This window comes from Stegodyphus dumicola, chromosome 2, assembly GCF_044657685.1.
Source record: "Stegodyphus dumicola isolate Sdum_Otavi_A_Nest chromosome 2, ASM4465768v1".
NCBI classification, from domain to species: domain Eukaryota; kingdom Metazoa; phylum Arthropoda; class Arachnida; order Araneae; family Eresidae; genus Stegodyphus; species Stegodyphus dumicola.
The window spans coordinates 203,123,806-203,148,236 of record NC_140769.1 but is presented as its reverse complement, the minus strand read 5'-3'; the positions used below and the strand labels follow the sequence as shown (position 1 = coordinate 203,148,236).

At 31.1% G+C, this 24,431-nt stretch overlaps 1 protein-coding gene across 4 annotated transcripts in view; it reads right to left on the bottom strand.

The window, feature by feature from the left end:
- The window catches only part of LOC118185884 (NPC intracellular cholesterol transporter 1-like), a 149,474-nt gene that overhangs the window by 21,115 nt on the left and 103,928 nt on the right, over window positions 1–24,431 (bottom strand). For all 4 annotated transcript variants that reach the window (XM_085811644.1, XM_085811643.1, XM_035355806.2 and 1 more), the window contains 6 exons: window positions 24,091–24,281; window positions 20,493–20,611; window positions 12,626–12,746; window positions 5,858–5,910; window positions 5,624–5,774; window positions 2,333–2,564 (listed from right to left, as the gene is read on the bottom strand). In XM_085811644.1, coding sequence (XP_085667770.1) covers window positions 2,333–2,564; window positions 5,624–5,774; window positions 5,858–5,910; window positions 12,626–12,746; window positions 20,493–20,611; window positions 24,091–24,281 — 867 coding nt within the window. The remainder of the gene's footprint in view (window positions 1–2,332; window positions 2,565–5,623; window positions 5,775–5,857; window positions 5,911–12,625; window positions 12,747–20,492; window positions 20,612–24,090; window positions 24,282–24,431) is intronic.

Here is a 24,431-nt window from a genome sequence, read left to right as displayed (position 1 = left end):
ATGATCTTATGTGCTATAAAAAATGAATTCTTTATAGGTTTTATAAAAACAGTTATTCAACACAACGTTTAACACAAATAATAAAAAATATACAAATTTTTTCACTTTACACTAGTGAGGGGAGGGGAAACTTATTTACAATCTGTGAGCCGTATTGATATATCTTTCAGAGACAATTTGATGAATGATATGCGAAGCTGTGAAGTCATTAAACACAAACTCTACTGATGTATGCTATCAATTTGTCAGCACACTTCAGAATCCCATAACCATCTCATCTTGTTGCTTTAAGAACCATTTTCCTTCCCAATCTCTTTTTCCCTTTATTTATGTCCAATACAATCCTATGTTTCTTTACTGGCAGAACAATCTTGATTTATGACATTAAGGATGAGTTTTTCCCCAGATTAAATTTATCAGCTTCATTCAAAGCTCAAAATTCAACTGGTATCAGAATTCTAAAAAAGAACGGGGACTTTTGAAAAAGCAGTTCTTACTTACAATGTACCATAGCACCTCATTAATTTCTGCGTTTCTAATGGAGACATTATTTTAAAATTCTTTCCATGTAATGTGACATCATAGATTCAAATTACAGGTTTTAAGGGGAATGAAGTATACAGTACAAAGTCTGAAAACCAGACATCCATTATCCGGAATGATCTAAAATCCGGACTGCAAAACCACCAACATAGTTTTTCTCGTAGGCTTTACACATGAGCATTTAATTCCCCCCCTCCACACATAATAAAACATCTGGAGAGTCCCGATTCTTAATTTCTCTTCGATACTAAATAAAATACCTTGTTATTGAAGAGCCAATCATTTTAGCATAAATTCGTACCATCAGTAATTTGGCTCCGTTGCTGCATATGTGCTTGGCACACATCCCAAACCAAAAAATTCCACATAGATACCTCGTTCATCTGACGCTAACCTGCGAATCATTATTGATTATACTTACCTTTCATCACCGCATGTTTATCAGAACATGACAACTTGAGTAATGACTCATGTAACGATGCCTAAATAATTTTTTTATGTTAGTAATTGAATAATAAAGGAGTATGGTAAACTTTTATGCTGATGATGAGCTTTTTATCGTTTGGCGATGATTACAGATTTAAGTTAAATGTACTAAAAAATGTTGACGAGGAAAAATTTACCAAACATTTCTTTACATATCCTAAAAATAGATTTTGTTGATGACACTCATAGACTCAAAGATTATAGTTAGGGCTATTTGAATTAAGAATAACTGATTTGTTATTCACATAAACCCAGAACCAGCGCCAAGGCTCATATGGACACAACGAGTCGCAGAGTTTAGGACCCATAAAGACTGCATCAGGCGATAAGATATCCACCCTCAATAAGGTTTAAGTATATGTGAGAATTTATTTATTCAGAAATCTGATAAGCCTTAAGCATGTTCAAGAAATAGACATAAGTATAATAAATAACTAAACTAATACAATTCAGGCTTAATTGTCTCAGTGCATGATAGAAGCAAGATAAAATTTAATGGAACAACTTGCCATTAATCACCAAGCTCATGATGCATAGCTAAATATGTATAGTGAAGGATAGCTAAATTTGACGATGATAGCCGCTAATTTTAAAGGTTTTTGAATATCGCAAAACAAAGGTGAAATTTTTCAATTAACGGATTTTGTAAAGAAATGTGGAGAAGCAGTAATTAATGAAGATGATATTAAAGACGTTTCTCATTGTGATGACAATGCTTCTCAATCATCATCAATTAATAAATGTTGAAATCTGTAGTATGGTTCTAGATCCAGAAAATAACGCTACCGATAGTGAAAAAAGTGACAGAGTAGTTACTGAAAACGAGAAAATTTCGATTGACAAGTTAGTCGGAATTCTCCAAACAGCAGTTACAGGACTTCAACAATGTAACTAAACAAGAGATTATGTCTGTCTACAGAATTAAAGAGAAAGTATTAGCACAAAAAAATGAAGCAACTTAAACAACTTACATTGAAAGATATGTTTAATAAGGTAAATGAATAAGTATTAAGCTTTTTTTTTTTTTTTTGTAAATTTTGATACCCTTTAGATCATAAGTACTTCATTATTTATAATTCTCGATTTTATAATTTTAATTTTATAATTTCTACATGCCATCTTACTAGATTTAAATTGATGATTTAATATCCGAAAAATTCCCAAATCTGGAATTGCCCGATGAGCCCAGATTCTGGACTTTGTACTGTATTTGCGTGGAAACATCTTGACTAGTGCTTGGAAAAGTGAAAAACAAAGTTTATTTTACTCCACTTCGTAAAATCTCAAATTAGATAAGACTTACCATCATAAGGTTGACAAGTGATACAGCATTCAGTGATATATCCCAGAAAAACATAAGACCCATCAAATTTTGAAGAATCATAAAGATGGTGAAGACTATTATCATAGCTGAATGGAAGTCTAATCCCATAAGGAGGAAGCTGACGATAAATATATCAACAAGGGAAATTATTATGTTTCTAACAGCATCATGTATGATGGTGATATATTGCTCATAAAAAACATAGAACACACTGCAAAGGAAAAAAAAAAATTAAGATAACTCATAATAAACAACAACAAGAGCAGTAAACACACACATACAAAGCATGTCTTTTAACAGAAGGATTCTTATTTTGGAAAAATGAAAAGCTATACATTTAAAAAAATAACATAGATAAGTCTGACATAATGGTAAAAACTTTTTAATAAAATGTCATGCATTCATTATATGTCGAACCAAATTAGAAATTTTAAAGATAATATAAAATCTTTATCTAAAGGAAATATACAATCAATCTAATAGCTAAAATCTTTGTCAAATAAAGTACAGAATACTCCATTTGAGAAAACCATAACAAACATACTAAATGCACCTCAGTTTCCTATCTTCCAAATAATTAATTGAGATACTGATTTTAAAACAACTGCATTAAAAAAAAATCAAACTAAGAGGAAGATTAACTGTAGATGCTACACTCTTCTTTGTCGGCACTTATACGCTCTAATTTTTTTTCACATGTCTGCAATATCAAATGTTATATGGAGATAAAAGTGTCAGTGCAGGCACACTGTATCATGTTTAACATGCTGAAATGGAATATTCAAGATTTTAAAAGGCAGTAGATAGTGTCAGACAATTGTGAAATTTATCTAAAGAAGTGTCTGTGATGTTAATATTCATATTATTATCCTTATATACAGTTCTAACAGTCAGGTATGAAAGAAATCACTAATATAAAGTAATATACATGCTGTGCATCAAGTCATCTAGATAACTATGATTGCCATTCGCTTGGAATCTCTGTTTCATCTTTTGGGTAGAAAAAGATAATTTTTAATTAAAAGATAATTAAGATTAAAAAGCATTTTGTTATCAGAGCAAAAGGTATGACTTATTTGACTGAAACTGAGGCTTGGGAAATACTGTTGGGGGGGGGAACTGAAAAAAATTAGAACAAATATAAAATAACTCCAATTTTTTTAGAACTCTGAAGAACCTAGTATAGAAGCAACAAATTTATAATGACAAACAAACACAAAAATTCTGAGAGCTTTCAGATTTTACATTATGCCCAAAGACGCGTTTTGTTAACATTTTGTGTGTTACCTTTATTTATTAAATATCATGTTCTCCCCCACTTAAATTATAAAATTCAGTTCAACAGCAGTATTGCAAAATACAGTACAAAGTCCGTAATCCGGACTCGTCGGGACTTCGGCGATTCCGGATTAGGGGTTTTTCCGAATTATAGATCATCAATTTAAATCTGGTAAGATGGCATGCAGAAATTATACAATTAAAAATATGAAACCGTAATTTATGAAATAAAGAGCAATTATGATCTAAAGGGTATCAAAATTTACACAAAAAAAAGCTTAACATTTATTTGTTTACTTTATTAAACATTTCTTTCAATGTAAGTTGTTTAAGTTGCTTCGTTTTTGTGCTAATACTTTCTCTTTAATTCTATAAACAGACACAATTTCTTGTTCAGTTACAAAGTTCAACTGTTCAAGTCCTGTAATTGCTGAGTCGAGAATACTGACTAACTTGTCAATCGAAATTTTTTCATTTTCAATAACCTCTCTGTCACTTTCTTCACTATCCAAAGTGGTATTTTCTGGATCTAAATTCATACTTCAGATTTTGCCATCCATTAATTGATTGATGATTGGGGCATTCTCGTCGCAACGAAAAACTTCTGTTATATCATCTTCATTTATTACCGCTTCTCCACATTTCTTTACAAAATCCAATAACTGGGAAAATTTCACCTTTAGTTTGCGATGTCCGAAAACCATCAAATTCGCGGCTATCATCTTCATCGCCCTAACCGTGAAATATGGTTGCTGGCCATAAATTATGCCAAGCATTTTTTTACCTATCTGGAGCTTAATTTTTATAAAATTGCTCTAACAGTCAGCAAAAAATAATAAGCCAGATCCAATTAGAAAATTAAGGAACAGCGCAATCTGCAACATTAACTGAAATGCCTTAGAATCAGTAAAGATAATATTAGCCTAGCTTATACCGTCCATTATACATTAAATGCGCATGCATAAAGCATTTAAAAAAAAAAAAAAAAAAAAAAAAAAAAAACCTTAAAGCTCAAAGTTTGTGGCTTTGAGGTCCGGATTATAGATCATTCCGGATAATGGACATCTGGATTTACAGACTTTGTACTGTAATTTTAATATGAGCATATCTTTAGAACTTCCGATACAGTCGCACGCACTGGAGGGAAAAAATGTTTTTTTTCGTACAGTGTTGCCATTGCTTGCTTGAGTTTTTTAATCAAAAGTTCATTAAGTTTCTACAAAATATGAAATAGATAATAAAACAAATTCCAAATTTAGTCTTTAAGATGTCCATATTAAGGTGAAAATGTACATTATTCAAAATTTGATGGCTTCAGGTACCACTGTTTTATCACAATGCAAGAAATATACACAATATGATAATTAAATCATCAATGCAAAATGCCAAAACAAAATTAATAGTCCTTCTGGGCAAATTTGCCCCTTTGGACTTTAAAAAAAAAAAAAAGAAGAAGAAGAAGAAGAGAGGAACTGACAAAGAAAATTCAATATATATTACAGCCCCATACACTTTTATGAAAAACTGTGACATGACATTGAAAGCTACTTTTTGAGCACATAACTGATGTGTAATGCCACATAACTATCCTTAGTGTATTAGTTAAAAGTGTTATTCACATAAAATAATAAAAAATTCTTTTGAATTTTCATGAAACTTTATTCATTAGGTAATGAAACATGGTTTGAGAAACAGAATCCAAAAAATAACATATGAATATTTCAAGAATGAGTCAATGCCATCAATATGCAAGTTTCAATTTTTAGCATCATATGCATTTCAGTATCATTTTTAGCATATGTTAATGTTAAAATTTCTCACATTTTAAATTTATTACAAAATTAAGAAAACATGCCAAGCAAAATCAAGCTCTGCCTTTTTTCTTTAAAACATATATTACTTTGTATACTTAATACAGAAAATAAAATAAAATATGATATTACTACATTTCTGAAACATTAGTACGAGAATATAAGAAGAAGAAATACCTACCTGTAAGGAAAAACTTCAGCTTCATGATCTGAGACATTAAACAAATGAAGTGTCTGCGTAATATTCTTTCCAATTTTGCGAGCCCATCTTAGAGCATTTGTAAAATCATCAGATGTTTTTAATATTGTATGATAAGTCATATAATGAGTAGCTGAAATGTAAAATTTATTTAAAAGTACTCTTTCATCTACAAAAATAGGAATGAAATTTTTATAAAAATACTGTTAAACTTACCTCCAACACTACCATTTTTAATTTCTAATGCATTTGCAAATCCTGCATGACCACTACAAAATGGAAAATAAAAATAAAAAAATAAATTATTCATATTTAATAGATATTATTATAAATTCAGTTCATTATCCACCCAAAATAATTCTTACACAGTTTAAGAACTTTCCTTATATCAAGCATTTTATACATTTTTGACAATCTTTACGCAGTTTAACAAGACTGCACGCACTGGGCCCAAAAGACCAAGCTCGTGTTTTTTGGAGAAAAAAATTGTAAATCTCCAAAAAAAAAAGGGTTGCATCTATGCCAATAATAAATTTTATCACACTTAAAAAGCATACACATTAAATTTTTTTATTTCTCCCAATATTTTAATGAACTAAAATTTCTCTAAGAAACAGAAAACCATATTATATATTAGCAGAGGAAAAAAAAAAAAAAAAACAGTATACATTTGCTCTGTATTAATTCTTTATTTTCTTTATTAGCACTGCAGACACAGAGAAAGAATGCAACAACAAATGTTTGCAGCATACTGAACAAAGTGTTGTCCTGTGTTCCAAATATAAATATTTTTCACATTTAGAGCAGCACATTTTCATTCTGTGCTTTTTCACTCAGCAAACACTGCATCTTTTTTTTCCTTTTGTTTCCAATAATTTTTTTCCAATAAAGCAATTTACGCCCTTTTCATTCCAGTCTTCAGAATCTATATCAGTTATTGAATCAGTATCATTTGAACTAAAAATTCATGATCACTTCTATCCTCATTTTCTTCTGTAGATTCTTTGACATTTGATACATCAAATAACTTTTGAAACATTTCTTCCTTGTATGATAAATTACATGATGTGCTTGCCGCTTTCTATAGCACCACAAATCAACTATGTAACAGTAATATGAACAGGTGTGCCCGATCTGATCAAAAACAAGACTCTGAATCCAAGCCCCAGTGAAAAAACTTCAGAAACATAAAGAGGGTGACCTCGGACATGACCACACTGGACCTCAGCAACTTGGGTGAAATAGGCATGCTTTGAGAAAGGTTTGTTTAATTGGGCAGATTCGCGGACCTAGCATGCTCGCTCGTGTGTTAATTAAACAACAAAATATCAATGCAGAATATTTCACAATTATAACTTTTCCTTTAAACTAACTATTTGATTTTTTAAAATGTTTTATAGACTTCTGCAAAATTTCAGTATGCTTTATAATATAAAAATATGACAATATAATTAAGTGTAAATGTAAAGGTAAAATTACATATTATGTCATGCTACTTCAATTTTTTTTTTTTTTTTTTCTTTTCTTTTCCATGTCCAGTAACTCCATAAGATTACTTCAGGTAACACTACTAAAAGGCTGTTTCTCATATTTGATTCCTAATGGCTGAATGGACAGTAACATTAAATTTTTATGGCTTTGGCTATGTAAAAATTAACAAGTCTCCTTTCAAATAATGTACTTTTAAATGAACCATTAACCTTTCAAAATTCCTCCATGAAAGTCTCTATCCTATAAAAGGGAACCTCATGTGTTTCCCAGGGAACAATTACTTACCTATAATTTTCCTTACAAATTCAATCTTTACAAATGTATTACATTTTATTTCACAGAAGTTGCTTTATATTAGGAATATTTCATCAAGGCTGAAATATTACAATCTTTGACATTCAACAGTACACATGCTTTCTAGAAAATCATACTCAAATTTTTTGGATACCTGAAGAACAAAATATTTTAATTCATTCAGAATTTTTTTGCTGAAATACTCATAACATAGCAGGTGAAGCATATTTACTTTACAGTCATCACTATCAAAACTCCTTTTTGAAATCTCAAATTAAAGTTTTAACTGAGTTTTAGTTTACTGAAATCCTTTGTTAAATAGGGTCAATTTAAAAATTTCAGTTTTCCAAATAATAATAATAATTTGATTAAATCTAACTTCTTTTAAAGAACAATATTACTGATTTGATGAATATAGTATGCAAGCTATAAATAACATGAATAACTAAAGGAAGCAAAAAATGCATGCAAAATGCATTAATTTTATAATTATTATTCTTCAAGCCAACCTTTCATATTACCAATTACATAAAATGTTACAATATTTATTCATATAAAATATGTTAATTATTAGCATATAACTCTCTATAATTTGCACTTTCATTAATGCAATAGCTTCGCAAGGTACATTTCTCACAAGTGAGGCCAAATTACCTTTCATATCTGAAATGCCTGGATGTTCACTGTTCGAAAAGATCATTTTAATACATGTTACTCATTAGATAATGCAGAGAAATTTTAAGAATGTCTAAAAGAAGATATTGCCTTTTCCAAGAAAAATAACAGTACATTTTGGCAAGTAAACTGATGAATTCTTTTTTGATTTTTCCTTTATTTTTTAATTGCAGAGTTAAAGATATGTTTCCCAAACTATTTCAAATTTTTGCATTTTTATAAGTTTTGATGACAAGAATAAATTTTCGATAAATCATCTACTACAGAAAGTAAATAATTTTATTGACAATGATAAAAAAGTAAGTAAAGAGTACTGCCAATGATAAATGAACTATCCAAAACTCTGCTTCAAAAGATAATCCTGCAGTTGAAACTATTAAAATATTTTGCAAATCTGCAGAATGATGTGGTGAAAAGATCAGTCTCGCAAAGAAAAATGTTTGCATATATTAATCAAAAACCATCATTCAATCAACTGGAAAACTTTCATTTTTTATAGAGCAATAATTGAAAATCAGTGATTTTTTCATGTGCGTGTAATTTTGCTATAAATGCTTCTTCAGTATTCATTCGCAATATTTTATTTTATTGATTTTACACTGATTGCTATCCATGTCTCTGTTGAACAGCCTGAGTTAATGACTGTAATACACTATATATATATATATATATATATATATATATATATATATAAAATCAACGCCCCAAGAAGGAATCCTCTGACTGCTTTGAAATTTCATATGCATAAATGTTTTGACCAAATATGCAAATGATTAAAATCTGGTGCCCAGTGAATGAATAATGCGATCTCCAGTGCATCCAGCAGATGTACATAAGGAGCTGTATTTGAACTGCTGTTAAAAATTTCTGTTGCATTGCAATTTAGAATACATTTCAAAGCTTGAAAAAATGCCTTACCGCTGGATTAGAAGATGCTATCAAGAATGGGTATCTAAAGAACAATGGCAGATTTTAGGGTCATGATGGGAGCGGTCGACCTAGGGCCACAATAGATTGGGAGGATAGAGTGATTGTCAAATCAGCTGTCACAATGCCTGATTCATCGCTAGCAACCATCAGACATACAACCCGCACACGAGTATCCACCATGACCATTCACAGGCGGCTGATAGAGCAAAATCTATGCTCGTACCAACAATTATGTCACTTGCCACTCACGCCTGCACACTGTCGAGCCAGGTTACAGTGGTGCTTGGTTCGATCAAGTTGGAATGATGCTGACTGGGGATGCACAGTCACAGTCAGCGTCATTCCAGCACATAACGACACAGTTGGAAGCAGCAAATCCCGCTTGCAACAGTGTCGTGATGATCATCGAAGACGTGTCTGGAGATGCCCAAAATAGCATACCAATCCTGCTTTCCCTATTGCACGCCACACAGGCCCTCAACCAGGAGTTATAGTCTGGGGTGCCAATTCTCTTGATAGCCGGATTCCTTTGGTCCTCATTAGAGGCACACTTACAGCACAGCGGTACCTCAACAACATTCTGGGACTTGCTTTGCTACTGTTCCTTTTGTAGTACCCTGGCCTTATTTTTCAACAAGATAATACCAGACCACATACGACATTTACATACATACAGTTTAGAAAATTTGCGAGAGATATTATGTAAACTGTGAATGAGAATAAGAAGAATATTGGTATTGAGATATAACAAAGCAGAAAATCATACTGAAAACAGAATTAATTGAAGTAACTTATAAATTTAAAATGAATTTTGATAATATAAAGAAGATTTGACTAATAATAACTAAATGAAAGTAAAACTTATAAAGATTTTAAACTTAGGAGAAAACACAGAAATGGAAACGACACATTTATATAATATTTCACCAAGAGTGTTTGGAATGTATGTATCTGCTTTACCTTTTTTTTTTGGTGTGTGTTATTCTTTGTGGCTTGGCCTGTGCCCTTATAGCAGGTTTCGCCTGCTAGGTAGGCTGGGGGCCAGTGCTTAGAACTAAATAACTAACTAACCACATACGGTACGTGTTGCTATGAACTGTCTTACAGCATGTGAAACACTTCTTTGGCTAGCCAGATCACCAGATATCTCTCCCATCGAGCATGTCTGGGATATGATAAGGCAACTGCATCTACCAGGGAATGTTGATGACCTAGCCCAACAATTGGAGCAAATTTGGCAAGAAATACTGCAGGGGACCATCTGGGAACATTATCAGTCTATGCCACACCATGTGGCAGCTTGTATCCAGGCTAGAGGTGGGTCAACACCTTATTGAGCTCATTATTTTGTAAATATGAAATAAATCATTCAGTTATTCTGAAATGTTAATCATTTTCTATTCTGTACATAATCTTCCTATCAGAAGTTAATAATCTCAATGATTTAACGCCCGAGATCGTAGTAGAGTCACAGATGCTCACTGATGTTTTTTCGGTCTCAAAAAATACTTGTAATCTAACTTCACTAGCCGGAAAACAAAGATTTTAATTTACAGAAGCTTAATCAGACCCATTCTTACATACTCTGCTGAGACCTGGGCAATGACAGAAAAAGATAAAAGTATCATTTCTGTCTTTGAGAGAAAAATTTTGAGAAGTATTTTTGGTGGCATAAAATCTAACAATATCTGGAAAAGAACTAACTCTTAATATTATAAATACTTTAAAGAAATAGATATAGTAAAATATATAGGATTCAGAGAATTAAATGGGCAGGACACCTGTGCAGAATGGATGAAAATTGAGTAACTAAAAGGATCTTCTCGGCCAGAATATTTGGCACCCAAAAAAAGAGGAAGACCTAAACTTAGGTGGCTTGACTGTTTGGAAACAGACTTAAGAATTTTAAAAATAACCAAGTAGATGTCCATGGCCAGGGATAGAAGAGCTTGGAATTAGATTCTGAGGAAGGCAAGGGCCCATCCTGGGCTGTCTGGCCATTGAAGAAGAAGAAGACAATCTTCCTATACACCACTTTTGTCTCCATCGGACAACTCCTTCTTGGTGTGTTGATTTTTTTGTTATAGAGTGTATATATGTTCTCCTTATTGTACAGACAAAATCTGATGATTGTCATTGTCTCCAATAACAAATTTTCATTGTAGAATGAAATAACTATTACCAATAAAATGCTACAAAAGACTTGTCCATCATACAGCTCTCAAGGCCCAGTTTAGGCAGCAAATGTTTTTAATGTTGAATGCATATTATAATTTGAAATTTAAAAAAACTTTTAGAAATAAGGAAAGAAAGTGGAATGTAGAATTCCACTTTTGCCAAATTATAGTACATAAATTATTGTCGAAAATTTTAATTTTCATCAGAATGTAACATCTAATTTCATGATTTTTTTATAGAAGTTTTTATTACCTTTAAGAACACTTTAATATGTTTCAGTGTTCTTTACATACAAGGTGTGGCTATTAATTTTCAGGACTGCTCTAATAACACTAGAACAGATGATGAGAAAAACTTAACCTCTTAATATGTTTCGAAGTAATCCCATCGGCCGTAACACACTTTTGTGCTCAGCTGCATAAGTTGTGGAAACAACTTGTAAAGTCCTCTTTCGGAAGGCTCTTCAATGTCGACGTCATGTTCTTCTTGATGTCTTCAACAACCATAAAGCATGTTCCTTTGATCACAGTTTTGAGTTTGGGAAACAAAAAGAAGTCTGCGGGGACCAAGTCAAGAGTATTCTCTTGATAGACCGAACATTCCCAAACTCAAAACTGCAATCAAAGGAACACGCTTTGTGCGAAAGAGGACTTTAAAAGTTGTTTCCACAACTTATACAGTCGAGCACAGAAGTGTATTATGGCAGATGGGGATTACTTCGAAACATATTAAAAGGTTACATTTTTGACATCATCTGTTCTGATGTTATTAGAGCATTCCTGGAAATTAATAGCCACACCTTGTAAAATAGCTGGAAAAGTTTATTATAATTTCCATATTAATATGGAAACACTAAATGGAGGGGAATTTTTTAAATCTAATATCTAGGAACAACATTCATATTATTACATCGGTCAAATAAGGAAATAAAGTTCATCAAAAGAGATGAAAAATAAGATTGAAAAACAGTAACTGATTGACTGTTCTCTAGAAAAAGTTTCTTCTCAGCATAATTAAACTTATAGTGCTAAATAAAGAATGGAAATTAAATAACTACTGTTGAAATTAAAAGTGGGAGTTTGAAAATTAATTTAAAATCATTTCACTAAGGCATTTTAGTTATTTTCAGCTACTAAACCAAATATTAAAATTTGCTTATGATTAAAAAAATATTATTTTAGCGTGCTATAATCTTAGATGGCTTATAATCAAGACTGTAGCAGTTACAGCTCATAAGAGAAAGCAGTTAACTCTAATTAAATACCATCTTTTTAATATAATCTTTTTATTATCTCAACATTCTAAAAAAGTATATTAAAACATGGTATTACAAAGATTTCTTTTACAATAAAATAAAAGCCTATACACATGAATGAAAATTAAATGTGCTACTATTTGCATACTGAAGATACTTACGCAACAGGACAATCTGCTGAAGGATTTTCATTCAAAAAGTCTAGTAGGAACTTGTTAAATGTTTTGGGATAAGGTCTGTAATTCGAATCATTTGTAGCTTTACATGGTACACAAAGAGGATCTAAAAATAAATCATTTTGAATACATACCTGAACTCAATCAAATTACTTTAGAATTATTACATATAAGCTAATGATAAGGAAAATTCAAATAAAATCTTCTATGGAGGTGGAAGACATACTATCAAATTAACATTTACTATATTAGCATACAGTGTAGTATTCATATTTTTTAGAATAAATTTTTATAAAAAAATTTACTTTATTATTAATAGAAAAGTAAATTTCTCGCACACTAAAACTAGAATAGATAGTTCACCAATAGAAATTCTTTTCCTTTTCAAAAGTTTTCATAGTTTAAAAATATATATATATATATCCTTCCAAAAATATCTTCGAGTAATATAAGACAAGACCAGTTTACAGAAATAAGGTTTCAGATATCAAAACATATGGTGGCAGGAGAGAAAAAAGTTATTTGAACATTAAGTAATTTTTTAGTCCTACGTAATGCTTTTATTTTATACTCAGCATCTGTAAACCTCCTCTAAGTTTTCAATTTGTTTGGCAACACTCAGAAAATTCCTAAATATTTTATTTACAATTAAACATATCAGAGGTATAACGGGTTAAAATATCTGTTCTTTCACCTGTTAAATCACTAAATTCTCTCAGTTAAATTTAAACTCCAGAGTGCAGAAAAAATATTTTATTTGAAATGAGACCCTGTGTCATACTTAAGTTTCTTGGAAGTACTTACAAGGAGGGCAACAAAATTGGCATTATTTGTTTTTATACTTGGTCTATTACAGTGCTGCAACATAATATTGTCTAAAAATTTGAACACTTTATTAATTTTCCTGAAACAAAGCATATATATGGAAAAGACATTTAAGAATATGAATACGGTAAAAAGTCTGAAATCGGGACTGGACAGGACTTCGGCGATCCATGATTTGGGATTTTTTCGGATAATAGATCATTCATTTAAATCTGGTAAGATGGCATGCAGAAATTATACAATTGAAAATATGAAATTGTAATTTATGAAATAAAGAACAATTATGATCTAAAGGGTATCAAAATTTACAAAAGAAAGCTTGATATTTAATTGTTTACTTTATTAAAAAATTTTTTCAATGAAAGTTGTTTAAGATGCTTAAAAAAAATTCACAAAGTACCTTTTCCTTTTTTCTTGTGTCATATACAAAGGACTTTCGAATGCCATACTCCTTGCATAATTTTGAGACGGATATGCCATTATCATTTTTTACAGCATTCCACTTTTTGTTTAATGGACATTGAAACATGGTTTCACTTTATAGATTCTTTGACAAATCCAGAATTGGAAACTCTTTTCGACATAATCGAAAGTTCAAGCTTAGTTTTTATAAAATTGCCGTAATAATAAAAATAATAAGCTGGATCAAATTAGAAGATCAGGGAACAGCACAGTCTGCTACATTAATTGAAATGCCTTAGAATCAGTAAAGATAATTTTAGCCTAGCTTAATACTGTCTGTTATACATTATTGGCTGCGTATCACAAGATTGGCGACGAAAGCAAAGTTGTTTCGCTAATTTTTGTATTGCTCCTATTGTGTACTGAATTAAGCCTGAATTGTACAAATTTAGTTATTTACTATACCTATGTTTATTTCTTGTACATGCTTCAAACTAATCCAAGTCCTGAATAAATAAACTCCCACATATACTTACAGCTTTATCTAGGGCTGGCGCTTCATACCGCCTGGTGCAATCTCTACGGGTTCAAAATTCTGCTACAAAGCGCTTTCCTAAGTTTTAAATTTTCACCGTGCCTAAACTTTGGATCCCAGTGCTTTCCTGAAATCATAAAAACTTCTCATCCCTTAATTTTGCCGCTCGGTACTTCCCCAAATTCCAAAAATTTCATCTTCCCTAAATTCTGCCTTCCGATGCCGACATATTCTGCCACCGCTTCTGGGTTTATGGTGAATAACATATCAGTTATTAATAGCACTAAATGTAATCTTTTGGCTTGTGAGTTTCATCAACAAAATCTATTTTTAGCATATGAAAAGAAATTTTTGTTGAATTTTTCCTCATCAACATTTCTTAGAGCATTTAAAAATCTATAATCATCGCCAAGCGTAATGTTAGCATAAAAGGTTGTCATGCTCTTGTTACTCAATTACTAATATAAAAAAGTTTAGACATCACAGCATGAGTTATTACTGAAAGTGTCATGTATTGATAAATATGCGGTGATGAAAGCAAAATATAATAAATAATGACTCCTCAGGTCGGCGTCAGGGATATAAAATAGGTGAATGTTTCGGTTTGAGATGTATGCCAAGTAGATGCTCAGCTACGGAGCCAAACTATTAATCTCACAAATTTATGCTTACATGATTGTTTCTTCAAAACGATGTATTTTATTTAGTGCCTAAGTGAAATTAAGAATTAGAATTTTTATGTGAAAATCTTCACATGTTTTATTATGGAAGGAAAATCAAATGCGCATGCGTAAAGCATTTATTAAAAAAAAAAAAAAAAAGTTTGTAGCTTTGAGGTCCAGATTTGGATCATTCCGGATAACGGACGTTTAGATTTTGGACTTTGTACTGTATCATACAAATTATAAAATAACTTAAGATATAAACTACTTTAGATATATTAAATAATCATCAACAAAATTAAAATTTCTCATAAAAATTAAAGACAATTTCTAAGAATTTGCTATTTATTTTAAAGAGTGTACATGTTTACATAGACACACAAATTTAAAAACAGTATTTTTTTTTTTTAAAGTTAAAATAGCAAATTACTAGTAGGGCAAGGGAATGGCACTTTTAGTCCAGCATTATTTTCATAATTTCAAAAGCTTTAGGTTATTTGAATGAACATGAACAGGCAGGCACACACCTGTGTGTGTAGATAAAAAAAAAAAAAAAAAAAAAAAAAAAAAAAAAAAAAAAAATGTAAGGTTTAAAAGGCTAGTCTTAATTTGCAATAGTCCTTCAACTCTCCATTTTAATTTGGCTATTTCTCCTTTTTGTTCTAAAAACAGTAGCTGTTTATTGTAACTTTCTCTAAACTGCATCATTTCTATTTTAATCCATGCTATATGATTCTTACGTAATGCTCATAGTGTAGGCTCTTACATTAAAGATTTTAGGCAAAAATAATTTTAAAAACTATAATAACCAATCAAAATAAAGCAAAACAAACTTAACTTATTCTAAACTCAAACTCATATCCCTTTGAACCCAACTCTCATCTTAGACACACCACATTCCTGCTCTTGCTTCCTATCCAATAAACACGTCACCACTTACCATCTCTCTTTCATTATACTGTAATATGATGAAGAGCAGACAAAAATGACATAAGATTGGTATGCACATTGCATCTGTTGTTGTTGTCTTGTCCATGTATTTCAGGACATAATGGTTGCCAGGGCCTCAAGGAGGTTGGATTTCTACTTCCACACCAATTTTGAAGCAGAGCACTCCGGGGGGGGGTGAATCCAAGTGTCTTCTAACCCTTTCCTCCCTACCACCAAACCACATGAGAGAACTTTCGGCTCGCCATGTATTTAGCAGACTAACCCCATGGTGCAAAGACACTTACATTTACAAACATCCATGCCTTCTCTGGGATTCTGCCCTTCGGTACTGCAGTAAACTCACATAACCACTATACCATCTGGGCGGTAATGTATCTATTATGTTATGTAATTCACATTAAGACTTTGCTTCTCAAAAATAAAATAAAATGAGCTTAACCAGCCACTACATCTACCATTTGACCGCAACAATGTATTCACACATCTAAATAACTATACCATCAACATCTACATCATAAGTAACACATACACACCCAAGTATGCTAATGATCTGCTGTTTAATTTAAGCAATAAAGCATAGTTGAACAAATATGGGTATTAAATTATTTGCAGCATTTTACTCAAATTTTTCAAAGCATTTCTATAATATATTTAATAAATAGGGCATCCATTAATGCACAGCTAACTTAAAAAGTATGAATAACTTGGAATGATACATGGTAGATGAATGTGTTTTGCTTTACTTTAATAATTCTGGTAATCAAAGAATAAAATTTCAGGAATATCTAGCATCCTGTACATCTAAGCTCAGAAGTTCCTATAAATATTGTAATACTGAATATACTTTCAGGTACTTTTGGACTGTTTGAGAAATCCTTTGGAAGACTTTATTTATACATACAAATCTGTATAAAAGAAAGTAACAGGAATTCAAATCATGTGAATATGGAGATGAACTTTTTGATCAGTGTCGGGATTTTCATAACTTATGCAATGATATTTATACCAAGCTGCTAGGCAAAACAGGTAGAAATAGCATTTGTAACATTGAACAAATCAAAACTGAGTTTTACATTCTAAAACTTTAAAATTAAGTTATAATAAACAAGATGGTATTTTCTAAAAATTAATGATTTGAGATTCATCATAAGAATATGTTTTAATTACCGCCCAGATGGTATAGCGGTTAGTGAAGCCGACTACGATATCGAAGGGCCCAGGTTGGAATCCTAGAGAAAGCATGGTTGTAACTCTCTGTCCCTTCATAGGAGGTAATGATGGCTGCCTATTAGATGCCTCCACAATAAAATGGTCACCACTTCTGGCCTTAGGAGTAGCCAATGCCGAAAAACACAATAAATAGTGCCCACCATATGTATACACTGAAGTGACAAAAGTCATGGGATAGCAATATGCAAATATACAGATGGCAGTAGTATCGCGTAGAAAATGTATAAATGCAAAGTGCTTTGGCAGGGCTTTCATTTGTGTTCAAGCTATTCATGTGAAGAGGCTTTGACGTGATTATGGCCGCACGACGAGAATTAACAGACTTTGAACGCGGAATGGTAGTTGGAGCTAGACGCATAGTGTGCCGAGGGTATCTAATTTCAGGCATAACATCCCACCATGGACAGCGCAGTGGCCGACCACCTGCACTTAACGACCGAGACCAGCAACGTCTGCGTAGAGTTGTCAATGTTCACAGACAAGCAACACTGCATCAAATAAACCACAGAAATTAAAGTGGGACGTACGAGGGACGTGTCCGATAAGACAGTGCTGCGAAATTTGTCTTCCTTGGGCTATGCCAGCAGAAGACTGACTCGAGTGCCTTTACTGACAGCATGACATCGCCTGCAGCGACTCTCGTGGGCTCGTGAGCATATCGTTTGGTCTCTAAATGAATGGAAAACTTTGGCTTGGTCAGATGAGTCACGATTTCAGTTGGTAAGAACTGATGGTAGGGTTCGATTGTGGCGAAGACCGCACGAAGCCATGGACCCAAGTTGTCAACAAGGCACTGTTCAAGCTGGTGGTGGTTCCATAATGGTCTGGGCTGTTTTTACATGGCATGGACTCGATCCTCTGGTGCAACTGAACCAATCATTGACTGGAAATGGATACCTTGGAGTACTTGGAGATCACTTACAGCCATTCATGGACTTGACGTACTCAAACAACGATGGGATTTTTATGGATGACAATGCACCATTTCACCGGGCCACAATTGTTCGCGATTGGTTAGAAGAACATTCTGGACAATTCCAGCGAATGATCTGGCCACCTAGATCGCCCGACATGAATCCCATCGAACATTTATGGGACATCATCGAGAGGTCAGTTCATGCCCAAAACCCTGCACCGTCAACACTTTCATAATTATGGACATCTATAGAGGCAGCATGGCTCAATATTCCTGCAGGGGACTTCCAATGACTTGTTGAGTCTATGCCACGTCGAGTTGCTGCACTTTGCCAGGCAAAAGGAGGACCGACAAAGTATTAGGAGGTATCCCATGACTTTTGTCACTTCAGTGTATATATAAAGGAGAGAGAGAGTACAGGGGAACCTCAAGATATGAGGAAAGCATGAGCAAAAGATTTGTTTCTAAATACGAGCACTGACTCAAGCAATGACACAGGTTGTTAGTATGTGTGGCACCATTTCCTGACCCGGCTTGACCCGAAGAATCCGCTCGTCAAATCACTAGGTGGTCTTTGATCTACGTGTTTGTGTGCTTGTGAGTGAATTGTTTATTACATTTAACTTGGAAATAATTATTTCACGATGCCTCCCAAGAAGATTGTTGCTTCAGATAGTGCTTCAAAGAAAAATAAGGAAGCTATAGCTGTTGGAATTAAGAAAGAAATCATAGATAAACAAGCAAGGTGTAAAAGTGACGGAATTGGCAAAGACTTACTTTTACACTACAACGACAAACAAGCGACATCGATGATTTGTACTATTCTGAAGAAGCAGGAAAGAATTAAGAAACTTGATGTAGCCAAAGGAGCTATCGTCACTTCGAAACACCATCCAAAAATAGAAGATGTTCAGAAGCTGTTGTTGGTGTGGATTAACAAGAGGCAGTTAAAAGGTTGGTGTCGGAAGCTATCATAAACTACAGTTATATTATTTACCAGTATTATTTATCAGAAAAATTAATTTTTATGTTGATATTTTTGGGGATGTGGAATGGACTAACTGGATTTCCATTATTTTCAATGGGGAAGTTTGTTTCTAGATACAAGAAATTCCCTATACGAGCTCAATGCTGGATCGAATTCAACTCATATCTCGAGATTCCACTGTATGTTTTAATTTAAAACATTTAATCAGCAGATAATGACTTAATTTTTGACATAAACAGAAAAAGGAAACTAGCAATTTTTATTATTTTTTCAGCTGCTGGACGCTGCAATTAAAAGTGCTACCTATCAAGTAGCTCTTGAGCTGATTCATATTCAAGGTTGATTATGGATTAATTTTATTAGAATATTCTAAATCAAATGCCTATTTTTTCATTAGCATTAGTTTGTCTCCCCCTGTAATCTGCCAGCTCATGAGGAAAATATAAAATAATGACCTAAGAAAATAACAAATGTAATGCTGGTAACTGGTTCAAAAGCACAATACCATCAGCAATTGGTGAATCTTGATATAATAGTATGCTCTTCATGGACACATTTTATTAAAAACATATAAATAATAAAAAAAAGTAACAGCAATATAAAAAAATTCCTTTGATAGCTAAAATTAAAAAAAAAAAAAATACAGTGTTTTTTTTTTTTTTTTTTTTTAATGTTCAGAACATTTTGAAATTTTTATATTTTAATGTGACTAAAAAAAAAGTTTCCTCCTTTCTTTTTTCTACTTTTCTTTTTTAAAGTTACAAGGAAAATTTTTGAAACTTTTAAGTATAAATTGCTTTACAAGTTTGGTAGAAAGCTTTACAGAACTAGAATACCAAGATAACAAGTCCAGCAAAGTACAGTCACGAAAATGTTATTTAAAGATAAATAAATTTTAATCTTATTTAAAGATCTGAAATAAAACAGTTTTAAAGGTTTAAAAGTCAGACATTAAACAGAAGAAAACCTTTAAAGAACATATGTAGCTCTTGATGCAATTGCATATGCTCAAAATAATTTTTCAAAGCATTAATTAGTCCTACATATAAAGTTTTAGAATTTTATTCTAAAACTCTTCTTTTGATGAAATCTCCAACTTTAGCAAAATAGTAACATATATGATCTATATAAACTTTTTATTTTTTGCATAAATACATTACAATTTATATTGCAGTAAAATATTAAGCATACTTTCCCTAAAAACGGAAAGTGTAACTATTAATGATAAAGATGCATGGTTATTTTGTTTTCTAGATTTCTTTTTCAACATTGATAAAAATTTAAAGAAATGCTCAGTGCTAATAAATAAGGTTAAATCATAATGACTGTGCCTGTAGACATACCTTTCTCAGATGAAGGGCAGAATGTTCCATTGGGATAAATTCTACAACAGCCAGTCTGATCATTAGCCCAACTAATGAAATTATCTAGCCAATCCAGAGGGGGATGAGCTATGTATGTTCTGGAAAGTAAATCATAATTGCCTCAATACAAAACTGAAAGATATCCAAATAAAAGTGCTCTTTATATATATATATATATATTATAACTTATATATTAAAGTTATATATATATATATAACTTTAATTCAAAGCATTTTCTCTCAGTTTTAATAAAAGATGTTCCAGATATTTAATTAAAATTTCATGTATTTATAAATAAAATATTTTTTATCACCTCAAACATAAATGCATGCCAATAAGAATATTGGCCAATGATAATCACATGCCCAGACATTAGATTCATCATTTTTCAACACAGACAGTTATTATTATTTTTCTTTTTTGGCAAGCCTTCAACTTGTTACTGACTTTCTCTGAAGAAACTGAGATGGATTTTACGATTTGACAATTAACTGCCAAGTAATGAAGTCTGCTATTCAAATTAAAAAAAAAAAAAGGGGGGGGGGATGGGAGTTATACATACTGAAAGATTCAGTTCAATTAACCAAAACATAAAAAATATAAAGCTACATTTTAATTATAACATAGGCACTGCAGCAATGCTCAATGGTAAGTGAAAAGAAGACTGTGAATTTAAAATTAGTTCAACAATAGTATTAATTTTCCAAAACTATCCAGTATCTTCCTTGAATATTCATATATGATCTTATTTAAGAGCACTGATGTGTCTTGAATATATTACTAGGGCTGTATTGTCTAATTTATTCTGATGTGTCTTGAATGTATTATTAGGGCTGTATCAGGCTACTATTTTACGTTAACATTTATATCTGGCAATTACTGCTACCCCATTAACTAAAAAGTACTCAGTCTGATGTGTCTGTTTTAGCAGATATGCTCCCGATGAAGACTACTTATTGAAATTCACATTTTCTTTTGAAATCATAATGAATATTATATTGAACTTTGTCCAATTTAAAGGAAAAAAAATTCATTCCTATAATTTTAGTTTTCAATCAGTACTTTAATTTAAAGAAAAAAAAAAAAAAAAAAAATTATTCCTATAATTTTAGTCTTCCATCAGTATTTTAAGAATTTCTGATGAATTTTGCTTTCATCACTCTCAGTCAGTATTTGCTTATTAAAATTGATGCTTGGATTTTTAACTGCAGATCTAAAATAACATAAAGAATATTAATTTTTAATTAACATTTGGAAACCTTATTTTAATTTTGAAATGATGCACTATTGATAATGCCACAAAATTATAAGCAGTAAATATTTTTAGGATGGAAAAGGGATATAACCACATTAAAATGGACAGCCAACTGATCATTGAAAATTAAAATTAGAATTTCAATTTACATGTTTTCAAATTATATACAGATTTTTCATTACAGGGCAACACATGCAAATTCATTTTCTATTTAAAAAAATTACACCATGGAACTAGTCATACTATATTACATTCTTATGAAAGCCATTGCTGGCTTATTAGCCACTCTTAAATGTATTATTCTTATCTCTTATAATATCTTCATGTTTTTGTTCCCAAAGTAAATATTGCAATAAAATGTTTTTAACATGCGCTATTCAGTTTTGTTTTTTAAATTAATAAAGAAACATATTCAACATTTTTAGAAAAAAATTTGCATGTTTTTAGAAAAAAATGATGCAGTGTTGATAATGCCACATTATATAAGCAGTAAATATTTTTAGGATGGAAAAGGGATATAACCATATTAAAATGGATAGCCAACTGATCATTGAAAATTAAAATTAGAATTTCAATTTACATGTTTTCAAATTATATACAGATTTTCTATTATAGGGCAACACATGCAAATTCATTTTCTATTTAAAAAAATTACACCATAGAACTAGTCATACTTTATTACATTCTTATGAAAACCATTGCTTGCTTATTAGCCACTCTTAAATGCATTATTCTTATCTCTTATAATCTCTTCATGTTTTTGTTCCCAAAGTAAATAGTGCAATAAAATGTTTTTAACATGCGCTATTCGGTTTTGTTTTTTTAATTAATAAAGAAACATATTCAACATTTTTAGAAAAAAAAAATTACCACCATATATTTCTACAACAGAAAAGACTCAATCAGTACATAAAGTAATTAATCAGAATAAATTCTGTGAGAAAAAATATTAGCGTATAAATCTGTTCACTAACATTTAATACATAAACAAAACATGGCATTTTCAACACAGTACTGATTATATCACTGAAGCTAAATACCATTCCTCACATTTCTTTAACTGCAAGTATTTAAAAAGGGGGATGGAATCAAAGATTTTACAATTATGATTACTATTTTAATTTACTCATATATGCTTTAGTTAATCAATCAATTTTGAGATTCGGACTCATCAGTAGAGAGACTGCACATTTTAAAATTTTCTGGATTTTAGAAAGTTTAAGTCTAGTAAGATGATATGTAGATGCTCTAAAATTAAAAATATGAAATACTGAAACCTTTATGAAATTACAAAAATCAAAATTCGTCCCCCCCCCAAAAAAAAAGCAACTCAATATTTATTTGCTTGCTTTATTAAAAATTTCTTTCAATGCAAATTGTTTAATTGTCTTTGTCTCTTGTGCTAATACTTTCTCTTTGATTTTAAAAATAGACATAATTTCTTGTTCAGTTACAATGTTCAAGTCCTGTAAATTGAAAGAATTCCCATTAAACTATCAATCAAAACTTTTTCGTTCTCAAAAACTTCTCTCACTTTCTTCTATCAATACCAATAATTTTTGGATTTAGAACCACATTACAAATTTTGCTGTCTGCTGGTTGACTATTGGGGAATTGCCATTGAATTGAAAAACTTTTACATCATTTTTATTTATTACTACTCCCCATTCTTTCACAAATTTCATTAACAGGAAAATTCTATTTTATGACATTTAAAAATAACACGTTTAAGAGGAAAGCATTTATATTCGATAAATGATCATTAAATTTCAAACACACATGATATATATAAAATTATAGCTCCTCTTTTTCTCTTTTCCACACTTTTACTGCAAAGGCTATAGAAAAGTATTTTTCAAAACTATAATGTTAAGCAGAACAATGGAATAAAAATTAAATTCAAAAAGACAATGTAAGTAATAAGGAAATTAAAATTATAGCATATAAGTTTCAATCTAATTTAAGATAAATCTGAAATTGTTACATTAGAAAAAGTTCAATTTTATAAACTATAAGGCTTTTACAAAAAAGCGATGACACAAATTAAAACAAATTATTTTAACAGTTAAGTTTTGTATTAATACATAAAATATGGTACAAGAAATATTTTATTAAATATGCTAATAATGTTAGTCAGAAGCACCTTTTTTTTTTTTTTTTTTTTTTTTTTTAAAGCACAGAATTTGTTACAATTATGTTATACTTAACGAAAACATTTGGTTGCATAATACAGCATAACAAAATGAAACAATGTAAAATTGGAAGAACTAAGTTACAGATGTTTATAATACATAAAATTATTAAAAGCAAACTATATAAAACCTGTTTGAAAACTTCGAAGCATCTGAAATTTGAGTCACCATAGAATCACGATAACAGTATGCTACACTGCACAAACTACTTTGGTCTTCCACATCTGAATAATTAAATCCTGATTTAACAACAAAATAAACAGGAGGTCCAACAGACAAATATTCCTCAAGAGAAGAAAAATATTTAAGAACATATGAATCCTGAAATTAAAGAAAAGAAATTAATTTAATACACTATTTTTTATCAGGTTATAAATGTATTTTGCTTAAAATTATTGTATGCAGTGAATAAACAGAACCGTCAAAAATAAAACAATGCATATCTTCCAAAGCTGACTAAGAAACAAATTT